This window comes from Schistocerca gregaria, chromosome 10 (genome assembly GCF_023897955.1).
Source record: "Schistocerca gregaria isolate iqSchGreg1 chromosome 10, iqSchGreg1.2, whole genome shotgun sequence".
Taxonomy (NCBI): Eukaryota; Metazoa; Arthropoda; class Insecta; order Orthoptera; family Acrididae; genus Schistocerca; species Schistocerca gregaria.
In genome coordinates this window covers 74,325,940-74,351,109 of record NC_064929.1, presented here as the reverse complement: position 1 = coordinate 74,351,109, position 25,170 = coordinate 74,325,940, and the positions used below count along the sequence as shown (strand labels likewise).

At 48.1% G+C, this 25,170-nt stretch overlaps 1 protein-coding gene across 1 annotated transcript in view; it reads left to right on the top strand.

Annotated features, from left to right (window-relative positions):
* Positions 1-25,170, top strand: part of LOC126293593 (histone-lysine N-methyltransferase 2D-like) — a 435,002-nt gene that overhangs the window by 86,554 nt on the left and 323,278 nt on the right. The window contains exon 2 of the mRNA XM_049986869.1: positions 9,402-10,572. Coding sequence (XP_049842826.1) covers positions 9,476-10,572 — 1,097 coding nt within the window. The 5' untranslated portion in view covers positions 9,402-9,475. The remainder of the gene's footprint in view (positions 1-9,401; positions 10,573-25,170) is intronic.

Here is a 25,170-nt window from a genome sequence, read left to right as displayed (position 1 = left end):
AGAATGTTGCTCGTGTTCAACGGGAACTGGTGCAAGCTACTGTTGGTCACATCCTTGTGCAGCGTCTCGTCGACGTCTCTAATGCTCAGACTGCGTAAGCGGCGGGTAATGGTTCTAACTCGAGCTGTGCGGGGTAGCCACGCGGTCTGGGGCGCGTTGCCACAGATCGCGCGGCTACCCCGTCGGAGGTTCGAGTCCTCCCTCGTGTGTGTGTGTGTGTGTGTGTGTGTGTGTGTTGTCCTTAGCGTAAGATACTTTAAGTAGTGTGTAAGCCTAGGAACCGGTGACCTCAGCAGTTTGGTCCCATAGGAACTTACCACAAATCTCCAAATTTTTGAATCCCACGAGCAGTTCCTGAATGGAGGGCTGAGAAATCACCTCAGTTACACCATCTTAACAACCACTTATTTCAACAACCAAATGAGTGTCCAGAACCGATAGTCCACTTGGGCCACTAGAGCACATACTAACTGCAGATCTCCAACGCCGAAACATACACTTGTTTCATAGCATTCTGAAACTATTTATCATCCACGCATTCCGACGCCAACGGATTTCAGTCTCCTAATAACGGACAATTTCGTAACACCTGAATTTTTTTTTTTTTTTTTTTGGTCATCAGTCTACTGACTGGTTTGATGCGGCCCGCCACGAATTCCTTTCCTGTGCTAAGCTCTTCATCTCAGAGTAGCACTTGCAACCTACGTCCTCAATTATTTGCTTGACGTATTCCAATCTCTGTCTTCCTCTACAGTTTTTGCTGAAGTATAATCCCCGAAAAGTCCTAAGACTATTACTGAAGCCTTAACAAAAACGGTAAATGCTGGCAATGGCTCCTTTAAATTCATAGCTGCCTTGAGAACCACTGTCAACCTGGAGCCTCGCTAATCAACCCACAAGCTACTGGCTTGAGCTGCGGAGCAATTACATCCTCATAAATATACTCTGAAGCACCAAAGAAACTGGTACGTGCATTCGAATACAGTTATGTGTGAACAGGCAGAAGACGACGCTGCGGTCGGCAACGCCAATATAAGACAAGTGCCGCGGTTATTAGATCGGTTACTGCTGCTACAATGGCAGGTTATGAAGATTCAAGTGAATTTGAACGTGGTGTTATGGTCGACGCACCAGCGATGGGACACAGCATCTCCGAGGTAGCGATCAAGTGGGGATTTTCGCATACGACAATTTCACGTGTGTACCGTGAATATCAGAAATCTGGTAAAGCATCAAAACATAGCTGCGTGTGGAAGAAGATATTGCAAGAACAGGACCAATAGAATCGTTCAACATGACAGAAATGCAATCCTTCCGCAAATTGCTGCAGGTGGTGTACTCCGGAAGAAGTTGAACCCGTGGAACTGTCAATGTGGTTGTATTTAAATGCCATGTAACCTGCAAGATAGTTTGTGTATCTCGAGATTCGCAGTCATTACTAGCTAGGAAACTGCAGCAGAAATTGTTCACTGAAATTAGTAGTCTTATTTCCAGTTACATTAATACAGAACTCGCTTGAAATGAAATTTATGGAGCCCTTTTCAGTTTCTTCCGTTGGAGCAACATGTGACGGCACCTCACTAATAATATATAGACATAACGTATGTATCTGCCGAAATGGGCATGTCTTCTGTATTTCCAGTCAGTATTAGAAGCCACATTCCATGTTCCTCTTCTAAAGGCGTTGGGTTCTTGTATATACACCAAGACCATGAGTTTTAGAAAAAAAGTTATCCAGTGTTGGTTTGGCCTTGGAAGCTCACATATTCTGTGTGTCACTGTAAAGTTCACAGAGAGTTTAGTGAAATTATCAAACCCTTGTGGAATGGCAACAGGCATCACTTTTCTTCTTCCACAGCGCATGTTGAAACGAATCTCGAAGAAGCTCTACAGTGCGTTCTCCCAGCGTCCTTTGACGAGGTGTCCTGTCATCCTTAGGAACCACAGAATTTAGGATATGAAAGTTCTCATTGATTAGTTGGAGCAAATTATCTTCTGGTTTTTGTTTAGCAAGTATTTAACAGTGCTTACCGTGGATATATCCTGCGCGTGCGCCACTGCACACACGCAGCCCGCTGCCACCGATGAAAATTCAGCACGTTGTGGAAGACGGACTTTCGAAGGTGTCAGACTCTTTGTTTTTTAACTAATTTGGCAGAAATATGTTTTTGAAAGGTGACTGTGACCCTGGATTACAAAGAGTGTAACTATACTGTCGCAGAGTGTGAAGTTCATTTATGTGACATTGGTGCGTAGGAAGATGGTATACGAAAAGCACTGTTAGAAGAACTCAGTCGTGAAAGTGACGTAAGTTACTTTCGTGATGAAACTGTTTCTGAAGCTGATGCCCCTGAGGCAGTTACGGACAATAGCGAAACTGATTAGTCTACCGATTCTTCAGGCAGCGATGAAGAAAATATAGTCGTCCACAGTAATTTTTGGAATACAGCCGTCCCAAATAAGAGGGCTGCTAGCAGCCGATAATAATGAAGTCCATATTCCAATAGATGGGAAATAATGAACGAACTGATTTATGGTTGAGAACACCTTAGAGTATTTGTGTAATTTGTGCATTTCATTAAGTGAATAGCATCTTCATCTAATTAAACTGCAAATAAAGTCCTTAGATTCGGATCACTTTCAAGTTTCTCCGTTGGGATGGTTCCATGACAGTTTCTATTTAGTCTCTAATTGTAGATGCATTGCTACTAATACCGATTGAAAAACTACGTGGTAGAGGCGAAATAAATTTAGTTTGATCTTCGTTGATCCCTTATGGATCTTGTGACGATGGGACTGGTAAGAACTTCTTGATGCAATAATTTACTAATAGCCGTATGTATTGTAGATATTTATTTTATTTTATGAACTTGTATGTGCTACCAGTTTCGGCATTACATGTGTAGCTATTTTACGATTATGACGAGTGGGTCCAGAAATCGCATCAATGTAATGCCGAAACTGGTAGCACATGGAAGTTCATAAAATAAAAAAAAATCTACAATACGTTCAGCTATGGGTAAATTATTGCATCAGGAAAAAAATTTGTTTAGTACATGAGAGTCCAATTTCATTTTATAATATTCTACATTCCTATTCAGAAAAGTATCACCTTGAACCACTAGAGACAGGACGTTCATGTTCACAGCATATGTATGTTAGTATGTTCTGCAGAAACGATTAGCATTTGAACCATGTCGGTCCGCGGATTCAGGGTAACATCGATATCGTAGCGCAATACCACTTAACGGTAAAATGTTGTTCCTATAAAATAAAGTTAATGGATCAGTGTGACCTGAGCAAACGTACAGGGTGCCTCGCAGACGTATGCTCGAACCATACCGTCAAATCTGAGAGTTTGGAAGAGGCGGTGTTGTTGGCATGGGAGAATGTGATGCATCCATCCGGGAAACTGCTGCTCGTGTGGGACGAAGTGTTCTGGCAGTGCGACGGGTGCGCGCCGAATGGTTCAAGGAAGGCCGTAGAACACGACGAGATGATGGCATTGAAACAGAGGATGACACGCGTAAAGCTGAAATACTAAACACCTTTCCCCAAAGCTGTTTCACAGAGGAAGACCGCACTGCAGTTCCTTCTCTAAATCCTCGCACAAACGAAAAAATGGCTAACATCGAAATAAGTGTCCAAGGAATCGAAAAATACTGAAATTACTCAACAGAGGAAACTCCACTGGACCTGACGGGATACCAATTCGATTCTACACAGATTACGCGAAAGAACTTGCCCCCCTTCTAACAGCCGTGTACCGCAAGTCTCTAGAGGAACTGAAGGTTCCAAATGATTGGAAAAGAGCACAGGTTGTCCCAGTCTTCAAGAAGGGTCGTCGAACTGATGCGCAAAACTATAGACCTATATCTCTGACGTCGATCTGTTGAAGAGTATTAGAACATGTTTTTGGATCGCGTATCATGTCGTTTTTGGAAACCCAGAATCTACTCTGTAGGAATCAACGTGGATTCCGGACACAGCGATCGTGTGAGACCCAACTCGCTTTATTTGTTCATGAGACCCAAAAAATATTAGATACAGGTTCCCAGGTAGATGCCATTTTCCTAGACTTCCTGAAGGCGTTCGATACACTTCCGCACTGTCGCCTGATAAAGTAAGAGCCTACGGAATATCAGACCAGCTGTGTGGCTGGATTGAAGAGTTTTTAGCAAACAGTCACAGCATGTTGTTATCAATGGAGAGAAGTCTACAGACGTTAAAGTAACCTCTGGTGTGCCACAGGGGAGTGTTATGGGACCATTGCTTTTCACAATATATATAAATGACCTAGTAGATAGTGTCGGAAGTTCCATGCGGTTTTTCGCGGATGATGCTGTAGTATTCAGAGAAGCTGCACCATTAGAAAATCGCAGCGAAATGCAGGAAGATCTGCAGCGGATAGGCACTTGGTTTGGTGCAGGGAGTGGCAACTGACCCTTAACATAGACAAATGTAATGTATTGCGAATACATAGAAAGAAGGATCCTTTATTGTATGATTATATGATAGCGGAACAAACACTAGTAGCAGTTACTTCTCTAAAATATCTGGGAGTATGCGTGCGGAACGATCTGAAGTGGAATGATCATTTAAAATTAATTGTTGGTAAGGCGGGTGCGAGGTTGAGATTCATTGGGAGAGTCCTTAGAAAATGTAGTCCATCAACAAAGGAGGTGGCTTACAAAACACTCGTTCTGCATATACTTGAATATTGCTCATCAGTGTGGGATCCGTAGCAGCTCGGCTTGACGGAGGAGATAGAGAAGATCCAAAGAAGAGCGGCGCGTTTCGTCACAGGGTTATTTGGTAAGCGTGATAGCGTTACGGAGATGTTTAGCAAACTCGAGTGGCAGACTCTGCAAGAGAGGCGATCTGCATCGCGGTGTAGCTTGCTGTCCTGGTTTCGAGAGGGTGCGTTTCTGGATGAGGTATTGAATATATTGCTTTCCCCTACTTCCTCCCGAGGAGATCACGAATGTAAAATTAGAGTGATTCGAGAACGCACGGAGGCTTTCAGACAGTCGTTCTTCCCGCGAACCATACGCGACTAGAACAGAAAAGGGAGGCAATGACAGTGGCACGTAAAGTGTCCTCCGCCACACACCGTTGGGTGGCTTGCGGAGTATAAATGTAGATGTAGATGAGTCAGGTCGGCCGGCCGGAGTGGACGTGCGGTTCTGGGCGCTACAGTCTGGAGCCGAGCGACCGCTGCGTTCGCAGGTTCGAATCCTGCCTCGGGCATGGATGTGTGTGACGTCCTTAGGTTAGTTAGATTTAATTAGTTCTTAGTTCCAGGCGACAGATGACCTCAGAAGTTAAGTTGCATAGTGCTCAGAGCCATTTGAACCAGGTCCCACCAACCAGACAGCCCCCACCCCCGCCGCAGAGGTCGACACCAGATCCGAATGGCATTGCAAGAGATAAACCTGCGGCTCTTGGCCTAACAGAACGGTGTAACACATCGTACACTGTCAGGGGTGACAGTCCGTCGCCGTTTATTACGCCATGGACTACATACGCATCATACAATTTTCCGCCTACTCTTGACGAATGTGTAAAAACATATTAAATGCCAGTGGTGTGCGGAACGACGTTACTGAGGACAGGAATGGCATCAGTTAGTGTTTTCGGACGAGTCCAGGTTGTGTTTGAAAATTATGGCCGCAGTTTGGTTGACATCAGACAGCAGGAGCGGTATCATAGTGATTGCATTCACATAAGACATATGGTACAGCACCAACTCAAGGCCTTATGGTGTGGGGCGCTATGACCACAACCACCACAAATGACAGTTGGTTTGTGACCACGGCACAGTGAGCAGTGTGACCTACATGAATGACATCCTGCGACCCATAGTCATACCATTTCCGCACATCATCCCAGACGTCATTTTCCAGCAAGACAATGTACGACAAAGGTGTTGCTGCACATACACGCGCCTTCTTGGCGTCAAAGGGTGTTAGCCTTTTGCCTTTGACCGCCAGATCACCAGACTTGTCGGCAATCGAAAATGTGTGGCATAAGGTGAAATTTCGGATGCACCGAGCTGAACTGTGGAACCAGGTGGATGCCGCACGGATGGCTATATCACAGGACACCATTCATAGCTTATACGCGTTATCAGGCCTATGGCAGACCCTGTGCCTACTAGGGAACGGAACACATGCCGACAGGTGGCTGAAATGCGTTTTTACAGAACATTCTAATGTACATGTCCTGCGGCTATGAACGTCCTATCTCTAGTCGCTCAAGGCGTTCTATTTTTTCTGAACGTGAGTGTATATTCAGGCAATTTCTCTAGCAGGTGATTCGCGGTTAGTGTGACTCTGGTATACCTTTTGTGTGACAATTTCAGACGTGTACACTATTAGTATTAAATCGCTGCTCCGTGTTGTTAACAGATATTCAAAAACTTTCTTGATTAGGACAGTGATGAGTCGGCTGCTGTGGTCGAGCGGTTCTACGCGCTTAGGTCCGGAACCGCGCTGCTGCTACGGTCGCAGGCTCGAATCCTGCCTCAGGCGTGGATGTTTGTGATGTCCTTAGGTTAGTTAGGTTTAATGACCTCAGATGTTAAGTCCCATAGTGCTCAGAGCCATTTGAACCATTTGAGGACTGTGATGGTGAGCAGAGTTACTCCCTCATCTAAAAACATTGTTTCTAAAGCAATTTAAGCAAATGCGGAACGTCACAGAAAACCCACATTCTTCTCGCTGGGTGCAAAGTGATTGGAAAGCAGGTTTTTGCGTGCATTAAGGAAGCACACTTAGTTTTTTCGCTTCTCACTTCCCGTATTCGTAATGAGGTGACGCCGTTTTGTCAGGTAACCAAAATGGCATGACCCAAGTTTCAGTCGTGGCCAACGATAAAGACAGTCCTGAACGCACGTATGTTTGATGTCAGCAATGTGATCTTCGTCCTTGTGATCAGTATTTATCAAAGCTCTTTGGTCAAATCTGTAACAGTGTAGTAGGAAAGCTTTTAGCAAAGATCTTTGATAAAAGTTAGGATGATAACTTTGTTTACATGTCACGTCGGGTACATTACTGCATTTAAGCTATAAAGTGAGCAAGCATATTTAGTGCGTCGCTACCATCACAGTGATCGCTGCAAGGTATGAAGAATACGGAATTCTTCATACTACGAAGCACGCTGACTGCAAACACCGTATTAAGTGGGTGGAATCTTACAAAGCAGTAGCTGCAACAATCAGCTGCATTAGAAGTTGTTGCACTGTGGATGACGCGAAGCTTACGGGTAAAAAGAAAAGATGTGGAAGGAAACTGATGTGAAAATCCAAGGGTGTTCAAAGTGTACATAAGTTAAATAAATGTTTTTATTTGTGCACTAAATAATCTACTTAACCTTCACAACTCCTCCTTAGGTGATTCATATATTGGGTCACATGTTTCTGGAATAACACCTAAAATGGTACACTGAGGTAATCAAGTACAATATTACAGGATAAAATAGCTTTCGCCTGTTGCTAAAAATCTTAACCTAACCATGACAGGATCTTTAGCAGAAATAGCATTCATGATTTAAATAATAAAACATTGCATCGCATTTTTTTAGTGATTTGCACGGTTCTTCGCTAGTTTATTCTCATGATCAATTAGAAATGTTTACAAAGGCATGTTATGCGATGTTTCGAAAAACCGGACAAAAGAAGTCTGTCAGGTTGCAGTAAACCATGAAAATAAACCTGGAACGTAAGAGAGCAGAACAACACACACACACACACACACGGACATCGCGCAAAATACGTAGGTAAATTCTCAAAAGGCGTCATACTAAGCGTGAAGAAGTACTCAACTAATTGAGTGTTTCGTTATTCAAATCATTGAAGATATAGCTGCAGGCTATCTGAGAACATCAATTGTGACGAATGAAATTAAGAAATGGCATCTCTTAAATGAGGATCGGAAATACAAATATGAGGGCATATTGAAATGTTTGTTCTCCCATTCTCAAATAGTTTTCGTTGTTCCCGATGCCTTCGCGCTGTACTTCTCGTAGGTAATTCTGGTGGAGACTTCGACGTTCTCCTCTCGCTCTCCACGGTTTCAACCCACCGCCGTTTCCATTTCTCATTCTTTTCGAGCACTATGGTCGCCACCAATATATCCTGTTTTTTGGACAACGTGGTTGTGGAGATGAAGCAGCGATTAGTATGATTAATCAATTATTCAAAAACAGTCTTAATCGCATTTATTATTATTATTATACCGCCTACCGGTTTCAACCCGACGTAGGGGTCATCGTCTGGGCGTTTACACTGTGAAATTGTAGATATCCGTGAGAAGGACTCTATTATACAACAACTAAAATTACGTAGATTTAAAATATGTTACCCATTGGTCGACTGCTGGTGGTGTCACTCCTGTGTACATAACGGCAGGAAACTATGCGAGACTAACCCTTCGTATGGGCTTAAATAGCGTGCTGAGATTACGTGAATAGACGGCATCACCCCCAGCGGCGATCAACGGCATTTAATACAGTTTATTAAATGTAATTACTAGTCACCTTGGTTTAACGTAATTTTAAATGACAGTAAATAACAGAAAACGGAACCATTCGATTTAAAAAGAGTTATAATTATAGTGTTAATTATAAAATAATAAGAAATGTTCCGTAGTCAACTCGTAAAATTCGTGAAAATATATTACATTATGTGCCACAATATAAACAATTTGTGACATACAAAAACTGGTGTCGTCGTGTATTATAATGTATCTATTCGTACAATTACCTAGCAAACATTCGCGTCAGTTTACTAAAACGGCTAATATTTGTAGGACTAGAACGCCCTCTACTCCTCGTGGTGAGAACGCCGTTGCCGTGAGTTATAAAGCGGGTGTTGCCGTCTATTTAAGTGATCTCAGCACGCTATTTAAGCTCGCATAGTTCCCTGCCGTTATGTAGACAGGAGTGACAACACCAGCAGTCGACCAATGGTAACATATTTTAAATTTACATAATTTCAGGTGTTGGATAATAGTCTTTGTGACGGATATCTATAATTTCCCAGTGTAAACGCCCAGAAGATGACCCTACGTCGGGTTGAAACCGGTAGGCGGTGTAATAATAATAAATGCGAGTAAGACTGTACTTGAATTACTGACTATATTCTGCTGTTAACTGTTCGGAAGCCTTTGCCGAACAAATGCGATGAAACTTTTTCGATGGTGAAATAGCACTAGCGAAGTAGTTTGGTCAAAGAAGTTTGACGGAATCTTTGCCAACACAGGCGTGTGTTAACACTACATTGCTGACGTGACAGAGACGTGGCCACTGTTCCAGTAGGACGTGACGTGCGCCTCTAGGCAGGTAGTAGTTGAGGAGTACGGTTCCGGCGCTACTAGCGCGGCGTGTGTGCGGTGTTGCAGGGCGCGGGACGGGCAGCGGCAGTGAGGCAGCGCGGCCGCGGCCCGGTGTGGCGCGGCTGTGATGTGGCAGCGCCATGGCGGGAAAGCCCGACCCCCAGGCCTCGCCCCAGGCGCCGCCCCCGCCGCAGCCGGCCGGCCTGCACAACGTGCTAGTCTACGTCTCCAGCGACAACTTCGCCGCCTACGCCGTCAACCACCACCACCAGCAGCCGCCGCCGCCGCCGCAGCACCAGCACCACCCCCACCAGCCGCCGCAGGCGCAGCACCATCACCACAGCCAGCCCCAGCCGCAGCAGCAGCATGTGTACTGCCAGCAGAACGGGGGCGGCCCCGCCGCCGCGCAGGCCGGCTTCTGCGTGGCCGCCGCCCCCGGCAAGGGCCGCCTGCAGCACGCGCCCTTCGCGGCGCCGCCTCTGCCCCTCAACGGGCTGGTGCCGCCCCCGGCCGCCCTGTACGGCGGCGCCGCCGCTGCCGCCCCCGGGGGCGGCGGCGCCGGCAGCCCCGGGCCCGGCCCCGGAGCCCCCGCCGCGCACAACGGCTTCCCGCCCCCGGCGCAGCCGCCGCCCCCGACGGCGTGCGCCGCCCCCGACGGCGCGCCGCTGCCCCCCGGGCTGTGCCTGGTGGGCGGCCCGCTGCCCGCCTGCTCGTCGTCGTCGCAGCAGTTCGTGCTGGGCGGGAAGCTAGTGGCCGCCTCTCAGGCGGTGGAGGCGGCCGAGCTGGCGCTGGCGTCGCCCGCCCCCGGCGGCCCTGCTGCTGGCCAGCAGCGCGCCGCGCGCCCCGGGGGCGGAGAGGCGGACGCGGCTTTCCCGGGGGGCGGCGCGCCGCGCTGCGACTCGGTGCGCTCCGAGACCAGCTGCAGCTCGCTCAGCTCCGGCTCGGCCGACTCGCAGCCTGACGCCGCCGCCCCCGTCGTGTCCATCTCGCTGCCGCAGCCTCAGCCTCAGCCGCAGGCGGCGCGGCCCCCACCGCCCCCGCACCAGCAGCAGCAGCCGCCGCCACCACAACAGCAGCAGCAACAGCTCATCCTGGCAGTCCACCCACACCCCCACCCCCACCCTCAGCAGCAACATCAGCACCAGCAGCAGCAGCAGCAGCCGCAGCAAGTCCAGTCCGTGGCGCCTCCAGTCGGCTGGAAGAGGCTGCACATCGGCGGCTCCATCGTCTACGTCAGGTACGTGCGCGCTGCCTGCAATCCGTCCTACACCATAGCTCTCAGTGTTTAATCCTGCCTAGTCGTCATTTGGCCGGGGGTGTCTACTACTACTACTACCTGATCAGGCCCAGGGGACCGCACGCATCTATGAGTTTCCTCCTCCACTGTATTGTGTCCATCACTGCTATCCGCCATTCGTCCACATCCATTGCCACTTGGTTTAAATCTTCATGGAGTTCATCCCTCCAACGCTTCTTCGGTCTCCCTGGCGGTCTCTTTCCTGTAGGTGTGAAACCCAGGAGCTTCCGAGGCCATCTGTGATCCTCCATGGCCCACCCACTGCATTCGTTTGGCTTTGACAGTTGCTGCTATGTTGTGCAGCTGGTATAGTTCCTCAAGCTCTCGGTTGTATCTGATCCTCCATTCCCCTATATCTGCATCCAGAACCGGACCGAAGATCTTCCGAAACTCTTTTATCTCAAAAACGAGGATCTTCTGGCTGTTTCCGGATACTCCATGTGTCAGCGATATATAACAACCGGCTGGATCAGGGTTTTGTACAGTCGAATCTTGAATTGTCTGGAGAGATATCTGGACTGAAGCAGTTGTGCTAGGCTGTGGTGAGATCGGTGTCCTGCTTGTATTCTGGCATTTACCTCTGCTTCACATGATGAGCTCTCAGTGAAAAGTGCCCCTAGGTATTTGAATTCTTGCACTCTCTTGTAGTGATTGTAGATGATCAGCAGTCTGACAATGACAACGCGTCATAACGAGGTACTCTGTCTTGGCTTCGTTTATGTTTAGCCCAAATTTGCTGGCAGCCTCCTTTAGTGCTTTGGTCATTTACCCCAGCTCCTCTTCTGACCTAGAGAGTAAACAGATGTCCAGGAAACAAAAAGAAGGGACCGGTTGGTAGGACATGTTCTGAGGCATCAAGGGATTTCAAATTTGGCATTGGAGGGCAGCGTGGAGGGTAAAAATCGTAGAGGGAGACCAAGAGATGAATACACTAAGCAGATTCAGAAGGATGTAGGCTGCAGTAGGAACTGGGAGAGGAAGCAGCTTGGACAGGATAGAGTAGCATGGAGAGCTGCATCAAACCAGTGTCAGGACTGAAGACACAACAACAACAACAACAAACATAGGAAACCTGCTTTCTCAGATCTCTAGACTACATTCACACAAATCTTGTTAATGAGTTTTATTGAGAGAGCTCTCGCTCTTCACGCCACGAGTGTCCTACCGGGACCATCCGACCGCCATGTCATCCTCAGTGGAGGATGCAGATAGGACAGGCGTGTGGTCAGCACACCACTCTCCCGGCCGGCATGTTCGTTTTCTTTAACCGGAGCCGCTACTGTTCGGTCGAGTAGCTCCTCAGTTGGCATCACGAGGCTGAGTGCACCCCGAAAAATGGTAATAGCGCACGGCGGCTCGGATGGTCACCGATGCAAGTGCCCGACCACGCCCGACAGCGCTTAACTTCGGTGAGCTCGCAGGAACCAGTGTATCCACTGCGCCAAGGCCGTTTAAGGCGTTATTACGAAAAGTGAATGACGATGCTTAACTCTGAGAAATCCGCAGATGTGTCACAAGCGAAGGGCGACATACATGTAAGAAAACTCTTCAGTATAACAATTCCGACGTCTCTGCTATACCCGCCACTAGTCTTCAAGCTGCTGTATAACTGGCCGCAACCAGTCGGGAGCATCGCTTATGTCTTCGCATAGACCACTGCTGTTGCATTGTCGTCCTAGGGAGGGGTCGGTTAGAACACACTTGACTAACGTCTTCGCACAGCCCTCTCTGACCTATCGTTCCCGACTGCCGTCCCGGCACTTGACCTTACGCCGTGACACTCAGACATTTAGTGCCACAGATAGTCGCCCTACATACTTTCTTGCACACTTCACCCGTGGTACACGTTCTTCCAGACATAACCTCCTTCGGCACACATCTTTACGGCGCCCACACACATGCCCACTCTACACCCACATGCCCTTACGCTCCCCCTCCCCCTCCCCCGCCCCTCACCCCTCACCCCAACTGCACAAATTCTTATTGCTCCTTCCACACACATTCTTGCCCCCCACCCTATACACGTTCTTGACCTCCTCCCCCTGTTCACGTTCTTGCCCCCCCTCCCCATCCCATACAGTTTCTTGCTCCCCCCCCCCCTGCACACGATCTTGTCCTGTCCCCCCCCCACCCCCCCACCCGCAGTCCCTCCACATTCTTCGCCCCCAGCTGCGCAGGGCAGCCGAACGATCGCACGGCTTCCCCCGTCGGAGGTTAGAGTCCCCCTCGGGCGGGCGTGTGTGTGTGTGTGTGTGTGTGTGTGTGTGTGTGTGTCTGTGTCGTGCTTAGCATAAGTTAGATTAAATAGTGTGGAAGTTTAGGGTCCAATGACCCCAGCAGTTTGGCCCTACAAAAACTTACCACAAATTAATCTTGGCCCCCTCCCCAGTACATGTTCTTGGCCCTCCCTCCCTGCTCATATTCTTAGTCCTCACTGTACACGTTCTTGCCACCCCGACCTTCTCGCAAGTTCTTGCCGTCACCTTCCCTCTCTCTTTCACACATTCTTCTCACCCTCCCCAAGTCTTTTGGCCCCTGGGCCTGCATACGTTCTTGTATGTCTTCCCCACTCTCGCCCCCGCCCCAAGCAATGCTGCGAATCCTCGTATACCTACGAATTCGTGTACTCACTCTCCTTTTACTCCACAATAAACTCAGCTCATAACTTTAAAAAAAATGGCTCTAAGCACTATGGGACTCAACTGCTGAGGCAATCAATCCCCTAGAACTGCCCCAACCTAACTAACATAAGGACATCACACACATCCATGCCCGAGGCAGGATTCCAACCAGCGTCCGTAGCGGTTGCGCGGTTCCAAACTGTAGCGCCTAGAACCGCTCAGCCACTCTGGGCGACACATGACTTTTCGGTTAAGTGGGCAGCGGCGGGGATGATGTGTAGAGTCTCAGAGCAGACGGAGACAGCGACTTCGTAGATGACGTCATGGGGCTCACTGTCCACTTTACAGCGCTCATTCCTGATCTCTACTGGCGAACAGTTGCACCGACATTTGGTTCATTGCTTTGCGTGAAACTGCAGTCACCTACCAGTCGTTAATGCCAGCTGCTGCGTCGTACAGTTTCACGAAATATAGTGCCTGTACCCGTGTAGGATTTCCTACGAGATTGACCGGCCTTACTCTGAAGAAACGCAGCGAGAACGCCGTTTTTCCGAAAACTATGTCAGATTAAAGCTCTTTTAAGGTTTGCAGTGTATGATCTTGGTTTGCATTGCCTACCGAGTCATGCCATGCTTCAGACATACAGAGAAGAGCGTGGAGGGTCGGCGTGTGGATGGATAGCATCAGCGTCACACAACAGCTGGGCAAATCCATGATTGCAGAAGACCGTCTCCGCCTCGGTCATCCTGTGCGAAAAGGAATACAGAGATTGTGGCTGTACCTACAGGAACTGGCATGGTGGCACGGGGCCCTCAAACGCTCACTATTTGTTGTGTTAATAAATTGCACGAAAGTCCGAGAGGCCAAGAACGCCACAATGTTGTTGCGCAATATTTACGCCCAGGACACGTCTGATAGAACTCTGCCTTCGTAACGAACATGTCTGTACTGGACGATGTGCAGCTCTTATGTATTGTCGTTGAGTTGTTTGCCTTGTAAAACACAAGTAGGTACATTGCAGAATGGACGAAATAAAGTCTGAAAAGTTTTCAGTAAACAATTCCACTAGACCAGGGGCTCGTTCACTGCAATTTAAACAAGTTGAAGTTATAACTTATTGTGTGCAGATACTGATTTCTATGTAACAACTGTTGCAAACGAAATGAAACAGTTATTTACTGATTATTGACTGAAAAACTGTATGTCCGTTCTTTGGCAACTTTTGCAAGAAAAGAAAAAAGCGTGTATTCTCACTGTACAACTGATCTGATCCTATTTGCCAATTGTGAGAACAACAGTAACCGTAAAATAAAAATTTCTCTTCACTGTCATGACACAGCGATCTTCACTTTCCTCTGCTATTGTGGTAAAGGAGGCAACTGGCTTTTTCTAAACATACAGGAATTTCACTTCTCAAGAGAAATTTGTGCTGGTAAGTGTGATTGTTTTCAATTTATCGTCCTTTATCTGTAAAATATTTGTTTTCAGCGTAATTACCCACAAAATTTACATTCATCAGCAAATAATTTCCTCTTACACCCACGCCTGGTTTGAAACTTTTCTATGGAAATAAACTGTGTGTGTTATTACGCTCAAAATAATTATTTTATAGTTAAAGAACGATAAATTGAAAACAAAGGCACTTACCTGTACAGGTTTCGCCACAGAATGGTAGAAAGATAAAGCAACAGCTAAATCGCAAACAACGTTCACTGCAGAGTGTACGGTTACGGACTGAGGCAACCCCGACGTGCACAGTAAACAAAACATATTGTAGACTAGACGGCGCCCATAGTTCTGCAAAGGCTCTCAATTGAGGAGATATCTAGCGACCTTGTTGGACAAGGCAGGGTACGAGTAGCACAAAGAGAAGCAGTAGAAATTCTAGCCGTGTGCGGGCGGCCATTTCTTGCTGAAACGCAAGCCCAGGATAGCTTGCCATGAAGGGAAACGTAGTGGGACCTGGAGTATCGCCGACGTACCACTGAAACGGCGCCACGAATGGGTCCTGCTATGGAAACTCCTGACTGTCGGGCCGTACAGCGCACAAGAGTCACGTTGGTGTCCTACCGCTGCCCAGGGCGAATCCAGTCGCTTCTTCGCCAGTCATCGGGGAACAGTTCGAAGCGCAACTCATCACCGAAGGCAGTTCTGCACCAGTCCATGAGATTTCAGGCTGAATACGTGTCTGGAGAGCTCTGGGCACTGATGAAGTACCAACCTGTCGCCTGCCATACGACCCAGAGAAAAGGGGTGATGGTTTGAGGCGCCATTTGTTTTCAAAGCGGGACCCCTTTGGTTGTCATCAGCAGCACACTTACAGCGCGGTGGTACGTCGATGATATTCTACGCCCCGTTTTGTTGCCCTTCACGGCAAGCCATTTAGGGTTTACGTTTCAGCAAGATAATGCCTGCCCGCGCAAGGAGAGTGCTTCTACTGCTTGTCTTCGTGCTTATCAAACCCTACCTTGGCCACAATGTAAACAAAACATCCTGTAGATTAGACAGCACATATAGTTGGAACACGCTAGGCGTGGCGTAGCCCACCTGCTGTTCCCCGAGCTACTACGCCTGGTGGGGCAAGGGCACCGAAAGTGTCAGTAAACAGTGTACCGCCCTCTGGCAACAACACAGACGCGTGTTCTCGCCTGCAAACGATCATAAAGGTGCCGACTCCGACTGCCACTCTGCGATAGATTGTCCTCAGAGTGGTTGTTGCACCGCACAAAGAGCCAGTGGAATCGCAGCAGTCGTATGTTGAAGAAATGGTGGCAGCACGGTGATGTAACACCCCTGTAACGGGCACAGGTTAGTTTACCCTCCAGAACCAACATATGTAACCGCGAGTTGTAACTGATGGCCCCCACACCGTGAAGCCTGGTAGGAGAACTGTGTGTTGGGGGCTGAGGGGGGGGGGGGGGGGGATGCACTCTAGAGTAAGCAGCTCACCAGGTTCACACCATACACACGTATAAATCCCACCCCTCTCATACGGAAAGAACCTTCTCTCATCGGAGAAGGCAACAGAAAGCCTTTCTCCAGGCAACTCTCACGACTCCAGCGTAGTTTCACTAGGCGCTGGCGTGTTCTCAGAGACACTCCTGATGTTAATTGTGCTGCAGGCAATGGTCCGTGATGACACAAATGTGCAACATGTGGATGGATTCTCTCCGTGGAGAGTGTTTGCTGCTACCAGTGTTTGATTCGCCATCATATAATCATACAATAAAGGATCCTTCTTTCTATGTACTCACAATACATTACATTTGTCTATGTTAAGGGTCAGTTGCCACTCCCTGCACCAAGTGCCTATCCTCTGCAGATCTTCCTGCATTTCGCTGCAATTTTCTAATGCTGCAACTTCTCTGTATACTACAGCACGTGCAAAAGAACTAGCTTGTACTGCCAGCACAACGGGAGAACAGACAAAACGTATGCACTATTTGTTTCCCGCTGCAGATCTTCCTGCACTTCGCTGCAATTTTCTAATGCTACAACTTCTCTGTTTACTACAGCATCATCAGCGAAAAGCCGCATGGAACTTCCGACACTATCTACGATGTCATTTACATATATTGTGAAAAGGAACGGTCCCATACCACTCCCCTGTGGCACTCCAGAGGTTACTTTAACGCCTGTAGACGTCTCTCGAACAATGCGTGGGATGGCAGACGAGGACCTGATACGAGCCATTTTGTCGAAAACTTGCCCTCGGATAAGGTTGACATGTTCTGGTCAAAGGAGTTCAGGCCCCCGGATGGTCCGGATTTAAATCCCCTCGAACGTAGTGGAAAGAGTTACCAATGAGAGGAGGCACCCTGATGGCGCATGTCTACGCACCGCCATTGAAACAGCATTCGCGAAAATGGACAGCGCCGGTTCAAAGAGTGCGTGCGATCGCTTCAAGACAACATTGGAGACGGTCATTGCGGCTGAAGGGGGTTACATCGAGTAATGTTGCTCTTGAAAGATGCCACTACTTATATGTAAAACGATTTTAAGCTTTTAAAAAAAGTTTCATTTAAGCGCCGCACCCTGTATGTAGTCGTCTGTGGGGCATCGTTGCCTCGTAATGTTGAAAACACTATTCACTTCCTAACTGGACACAGTTGCTACTTGCAAAACACAGGCATGCTTCTTCACCGTCATCTGAATGCCGAAGACAGTAGCAAATGAATCATGAACATTGCAAGCCCTCAGTATGGACGTAGTATACGGTGGTTCCACTAAACACAGTGCTTCAGGATGTTGCAGTTATTTACGGCAGTGTACGTTCCTTACCGTCTCACGTGACGTGGCTTAGTGTAAATCGCCATGCATAGCGACGTCTGGTTGCGTTCTCGTCTTGAAAGTGACTTGTGTTCACCTGTAGAAAGATGGACGCTTAGCGAGGCGCTACCAGGCTGCGTTATTTGAACATTCGACACGCCGGTAGGAGCTCAAGTTGCAGGCCGTTACATCGCTAGGGCCTGCCGCGCATGCGCTGCACAGCTTTCTCCGCCAGCTTTCTCCGCCGTTCCCCCCGGTCTTCCCCTTTCTTTCCTGCTGCTTCCTCCTTCCCTTTCTTCCACCCCGTCGACACACTGACACACTGCTCCGCTCTCCTCTGCCACTACTGCCGCTCGCCCGCTCCAGCACACACCAGCCCCAAGTTGCATCAACAGCTTTTTTTCCCCTCCTTTTTCCGTATCTTTTCGTACCTGCCCTCCCCATTACCACCGACATGCAGTTTCAGAACTAAGGATAGTAACAAAGGACGCGTTTAGGATAATCCAGGGAATATACGTCGCATTCCGAGGGCTTGGGGGAGGCTTTTGATAATACGGAATGGAATTAAATGTTATCCATTCATGGGTTGCGCTGTATTGACTAGAGAGAAAAAAAAATAGTCTATACTCTTTATACGAACTCAGCTGGAACAGCCACAACTGGTTGAATTATATAGCAGGCCACAATCAGGAAGTTTTTAGATCGAACTGTCACCACAGTCATCTTCTTTTATCCGTATCAAATTCTATGCCAATTTGTGGCTGCATTAGCTCCACTTTCAACTGTACTGTAGATCTCAAGAAAAAGTCGTGTGCAGTTGTTGGAAGAAATTCCGTAAGCGATTCACAAAACAAGCATCCAACGTCCTTGACTTCCATTTACTGCAGAATCTTACAACGTATTCTGAGCTCAAACGTCCTGCTTGCCACCCAGCCTGGTTTCGGTAAACATCTATCGTGCGAAACCCAATTCAAACTTTCCTCACACGATATCCTGAAAGACGTGAGTTACGGCAGTCAGACAGATACAGTAGTTCTCGCTTTTCGGAAAGCACTTGACTCAATTTGGCAACTTGCTTTAAAAGTTCATGAATGTAAAATTTTGCACTTCAAAAAATGAAAACACGTAGTAATCTGTTAATATACAAGGTGACAATGTATGTATGCAGGCTGGACTGACGAATGAAAATTTGTACCAAGGCCGGGACTCGAATGCGGGACTCCTGCTGAAGACAGATACGCTAACCAAAAAAATGTTCAAATGTGTCTTACGGGACTTAACTGCTATGGTCATCAGTGCCTAAGCTTACACACTACTTAACCTAAATTATCCTAAGGACAAACACACACACTCACCCATGCCCGAGGGAGGACTCGAACCTCCGCCGGGATCAGCCGCACAGTCCATTACTGCAGCGCCTTGGACCGCTCGGCTAATCCCGCGCGGCAATTATGATCAAATCTAGGGCCTCGCCGAAGATTTGATCATAAAACCCGTTCGTCTTCTATTCACTGCAGTGTGAAATGTAACCGCTTGGAGCGCTGGCGTCGTTACAGCTGTTTGACGTCTCTGTAGAGTGTTTGTAAATATCGCTTCAAAGTTGGTGTGTTCCTTCGACCTTTTCTTTTTTTATGTATTGAAAAAATTGCTTCGAGAGGCTGGGGCAGGGAGGGGGGCGGGGTTGAGCAAGGGTTACGGAGCATGTTGTGCGTTGATAGGCAGGAGGGATATGCTACAGACGACTTCGCGTCCACAATCACAGACAGCTACATCTGGAGACATCCAGGCAGCTTTTAAGCAAGCCGGAATAGAGGATACAAAATAAAAACTACTTCCTTACCTTTCCATTCTACTTCGTTTATTTTTGAACTCTGGATGTCAAAAGTTTAAAAGGGCTTCATCTGTTACGTACTTTTTATTAATTGTGTAGTTGTTAGAACACTAAACCCATTAGTTAAATCACTCACCCATGTAGGGTGCTGAACATTTATTTACCTTCACATGTTTCACCTTCACACGTTTATGGAATTATTTTGATTAATGTGCATTGCGATAGCCGGCCGGTGTGGCCGATCAGTTCTAGGCGCTACAGTCTGGAACCGCGCAATCGCTACGGTCGCAGGTTCGAATTCTGCCTCGGGCATGGATGTGTGTGATGTCCTTAGGTTAGTTAGGTTTAAGTAGTTCTAAGTTCTAGGGGACTGATGACCTCAGATTCCAAGTCCCATAGCGCACAGAGCCATTTGAAGCATTTTGCAATGTGATATTCCAGTGCTGTGTTGTAAACTATAGTAGCTCTCTTCTGTATCAAGAAATCCCAGTGTCACAGTTGCCCTGTCTTCTCCACATATAGCATTTCTCAAGAGTATCCTGTTCTGTAATATAAGAAGCCACTTTACTGAAATACACTCCCAGCCATTCATAAGTAATATATATAAAACTTGACGCTCTCTACTAGCAGCTCTGATAACACATTTTACTGAATGCTTTTACTATCTCGATGTAACACCTATGGCTTAATCAAAATATGTTTCCATTTTTCCCGCCGCTTTTCTTTCAAAAAGACACACACACACACACACACACAGTGCAATTGTGGTACTAGCAACTGCGCTGCATAATCATAGGTTGTTGTCCGCCATCTTGAAATTTGATGAAAATATGATAACAGTGTAACAGCCCTTTTTGGCGTCACTTCAAATATCTTTGATCAAAACTTTGCCAAAGAAATATGATAGTGTAAAACCGCATTGTAAAACAGCATTGCAGAGGCTCTCCAACTGTATAGGAACAGCACCTCAGTATCGAACGACATGGCGGATCCTGCCTGAAACCCAGGAATAAGTGTTCTAATTAAATGAAATCGTATGCTTCCAGAGACCTTTTCAAGTCTCAAACATCTGTGATGTATATACACTCATGTTCATACATTAAGGATAATTGCAGAATGTGGTGCCACACAAGGTGGCGCTAACAGCATAGGCACACAGGGAACACACACGACACAGATCTGTAAGTCCACGGTATTGTTGATAACTTGAGAAAACCGTCCCGAAACACTTGTGCTACAAAATGCCACTGTTTCCTACGCATGTACCTCGACATCAGTATGGGATATGATCACCATGCACACGTACACAGGCCGCACAAGGGTTTGGCATACTCTGAATCAGGTGGGGTATAGCCTCCCATTCTTACACCAGTGACTGTCGGAGCTCCTGATCTGTCGTAGGGGTTTGAAGACGTGCAGCGATACGTCGACTGAGAGTATCCCAGACGTGCTCGATGGGGTTTAGGTCTGGAGAACAGGCAGGCCACACCATTCGCCTCATATCTTCTGTTTCAAACTACTCCTCCACGATGGCAGCTCAGTGGGGCCGTGCCACGATGGCAGCTCAGTGGGGCCGTGCGTTACTATCCATCATGAGGAAGGTGTGACCCATTGCACCCCTGAAAAGGTGGACATACTGGTGCAAAATGACGTCCCGAGACACCTCACCTGTTACAGTTCCTCTGTCAAAGACATGCAGGGGTGTACGTGCACCAATCATAATCCCACACTATCAAACCACGACCTCCATACAGGTCCCTTTCAAGGACATAAAGGGGTTGGTATCTTCCGGGTTCACGCCAGATGAAAACCCGGCGAGAATCACTGTTCAGACTATACGAGGACTCGTCTGTGAACATAACCTGGGATCACTGTTCCAATGACCATGTACTGTGTTGTTGACACCAGGATTTACGGGCTCTCCTGTGACGAGGGGTCAGTGGAATGCATCTTGCAGGTTTAAGGGCGAATAAACCGTGTCTGTTTAGTCGCCTGTAGACTGTGTGTCTGGAGAAAACTGATCCAGTGGCTGCGGTAAGGTCACGAACAAGACTACCTGCAGTACTCCGCGGACGTCTGCGGGCACTGATGGTGAGATATCGGTCTTGTTGTGGGGTTGTACACTGTGGACGTCCCGTACTGTAGCGCCTAGACACGTTTCCTGTCTGCTGGAATCGTTGCCGTAATCTTGAGATCGCACTTTGTGGCACACGGAGGGCCCATGCTACGACCTGCTGTTTATTACCAGCTTCCAGTCGCCCTAGTATTCTACCCCCCATAATGTCATCCATATGTGTTCTTTGAGCCGTTTTCAACACACAGTCACCATTAGCACGTCTGAAAACGTCTGCACACTTACTCGCTGCACCGTACTCTGACATGCACCAACACACCTCTGCTTATGTGGACTGCTGCCAGCGCCACCGAGCGACGACCGCAAGTCAAATGCACCGCATGGTCATACCGCGAGGTGATTTAAACCCACAAACCGCCCACAAGAACATGAGTGTTTGTCGACTGAAGTGACGAATGAAGATCTGTATCAAAGCTAGGATTTGAACCTGACCGTCTTGCTTATTAGGCATATACGCTGACCACTACACTACCAAGTGGGCTGAGGCGTCAATGGAAATCTTTGTTGAGGAGGTTAGCCCGTGCAGTCGTGCAAAGCCACGCTCATTCCCAAACGTCAGGGAAACAAACCATTAGGCCCGTTTACATGGCATGTAGCCATAGTCTGTACACCCGTGTTCACTATCGTAGTGTTAAGTGAAAAAACGATGGGCGGACACTCAGGCTTTATATCATGTAAATTGTGAGACGGTCTTCCTATAATACAGATTGCCACACATACACTACTGGCCATTAAAATTGCTACACCACGAAGATAACGTGCTACAGACGCGAAATTTAACCGACAGTAAGAAGACGCTGTGATATGCAAATGATTAGCTTTTCAGAGCGTTCACACAAGGTTCACGCCGGTGGTGACACCTACAACTTGCTGACATAGTGAAGTTTCCAACCGATATCTCATACACAAACAGCAGTTGACCGGCGTTGCCTGGCGAAACGTTGTTGTGACGCTTCGTGTAAGGAGGAGAAATGCGTACCATCACGTTTCCGACTTTGATAAAAGTCGGATTGTAGCCTATCGCGATTGAGCTTTATCGTATCGCGACATTGATGCTCGCGTTGGTCGAGATCCAATGACTGTTAGCAGAATATGGAATCGGTGGGTTCAGGAGGGTAATACGAAACGCCGTGCTGGATCCCAACGGCATCGTATCACTAGCAGTCGAGATGACAGGCATCTTATCCGCATGGCTGTAACGGATCGTGCAGCCACGTCTCGATTCCTGAGTCTACAAATGGGGACGTTTGCAGCAGCTCGGAGACCATGGCTGCGGTTACCCTTGACGCTGCATCACAGACAGGAGCACCTGTGATGGTGTACTCAGCGACGTACCTGGGTGCACAAATGGCAAAACGTCATTTTTCGGATGAATGCACGTTCTGTTTACAGCATCATGATGGTCGCATCCGTGTTGGGCGACATCGCGGTGAACGCACATTGGAAGCGTGTATTCGTCATCGCCATACTGGCGTTATCACCCGGCGTGATGGTATGGGGTGTTCTTGTTCGCATTGACGGCACTGTGAACAGTCGACGTTACATTTCAGATGTGTTATGACCCGTGGCTCTACCCTTCATTCGATCCCTGCGAAACCCTACATTTCAGCAGGATAATGCACGACCGCATGTTGCAGGTTCTGTGCGGGCCTTTCTGGATACAGAAAATGTTGGACTGCTGCCCTCGCCAGCACATTCTCCAGAGCTCTGACCAATTGAAAACGTCTGGTCAATGGCAGCGGAGCCACTGGCTCGTCACAATACGCCAGTCACTACTCTTGATGAACTGTGGCATCGTGTTGAAGCTGTGTGGGCAGCTGTACCTGTACACGCCATCCGAGCTCTCTTTGACTCAATTCCCAGGCGTATCAAGGCGGTTATTACGGCCAGAGGTGGTTAATCTGGGTACTGATTTATCAGGCTCTATGCACCCAAATTGCGTGAAGATGTAATCACATGTTAGTTCTGGTATAATATTTTTGTGCAATGAATACCCGTTTATCATCTGCATTTCTTCTTGGTATAGCAATTTTAATGGCCAGTAGTGTAATTCCCGCTTTTAGTGCCACGTGAATTATCTTTGTCAAACAAATATGAGGAATATTTGAACATATCTTGGATCAAAACTTTGGCAAAGAAATATGATAGTGTAATACCGCCCTAACTGAGCGGCAGCCAGCAGCGGATGTCTCAACAATAGTGGTAAATGACAGACGTCAGCTATCAAGTAATTTTAATCGGACTGTAGGCGTGGTCCTGTAATATGGCCTCGCTGATTTTAAGTGAATGAAAAGTGACAGAGAAAACAGTACGAGAGTGGGGACCGAAACCAAGACCTTCGCATCTGCAGTCTGGCTGCTAATCACTGAGCGGGCGAGGGAGCTTTACTGTACTTCAGTAGCACAGAACGTGAATGTTGCAGAGTGTGGTCGTGTGGGGGTAATTAGGATGGGCAGACGCGAGCCCTGGGACAGGAGTGTCGTGGAGCCCGCCCTATCGATTCGTCGGCTCCGCCGCTGCACTATTGGGGTCACGCGCTAATTTTACCTCCGCATGTTTGCAGACGCCATGTCGGGCGCATTAGCGGCCTGCTCGCCGTTTCCCTGTACTCGAAAAGCACGGAGAACGGGGCCGTGGCTGCCTAGAGCCGCCGGAGAAGCGGGGAGGCTAAGCGGCGGGTGCAGTCGCTGCGTTATGCCTGCCGCGGTAGGCGAACGGAATTCTGAGACGTACTGGAGCGTTCGGGACACCACCACTGCCTGCAATAAGTAATACACCACATTTTTTGTCGACCAATTTGGGTTGAAAAAATGCGGAATTTGATGTGATTCGTCGTGAGACATCGTGGAATATGCCCGCTTCAAGTCCTATAGCTTCGTGAAGCTCCGATACGTGGGAGCGGTACACGTAGCCTTCAAAATGGTCTCTGTAACGGGGGCGCCTGACAGGCAGAGAGGTGACAATAAGTTACTGTTGGCGGAACACCAGAGCATCCCACATATTCACAGGCGCTTGCGGGTTGTCTCTGGAGATCTTACCGTCACCGAGGAGTCGAGCAGTACATTGCTCCCTCCTACGTATACCTCGCGAAGAGTCTATGAGGATAAAATCAGAGCCCACGAACAATACGAGACTGGAATAGAAAGGAGAACCGATAGAGGTACTCAAGGTACCCTCCACCACACACCGTCAGGTGGCTTGCGGAGTATGGATGTAGATGTACATCTGGCAGTGTACAAAAGCACGGTGAGTCGTTGGGCGAGGCGTCTGACATGACCGCAACAAGGTCGCGCAAACCTGTCCGATCACACGCTTGCCGTCCGGCCGCACACGGCTGTGACTCCGGCGGTGTTGGTACGTGCGGACTCTCTCATTCGAGGTGATCCACTGATCAGAATGAAACACCTCGCTACCTAGCTGGGCGTCCTTATTGGTAGTGCCGATATACTCGTCCACCAGTTCGGAAGTTCAGAGGTGTGTGCCCGCTGGCCTAACAGAAGACCGCAAAGAGCAACGTGCGGAATTGTTTGCTCTTTACGAGGCTGATCTTGACAAATTCTTGTTGATCAGTGTCACAGACGATGAAGCATGGTTTCATCACTTCGAGATGGAAGGAAACCAGAGATCGATGGAAGTGCCACACCGCTTCTCCTCCGAAGAAAGCCGCTTCCTCAGCTGGTAAA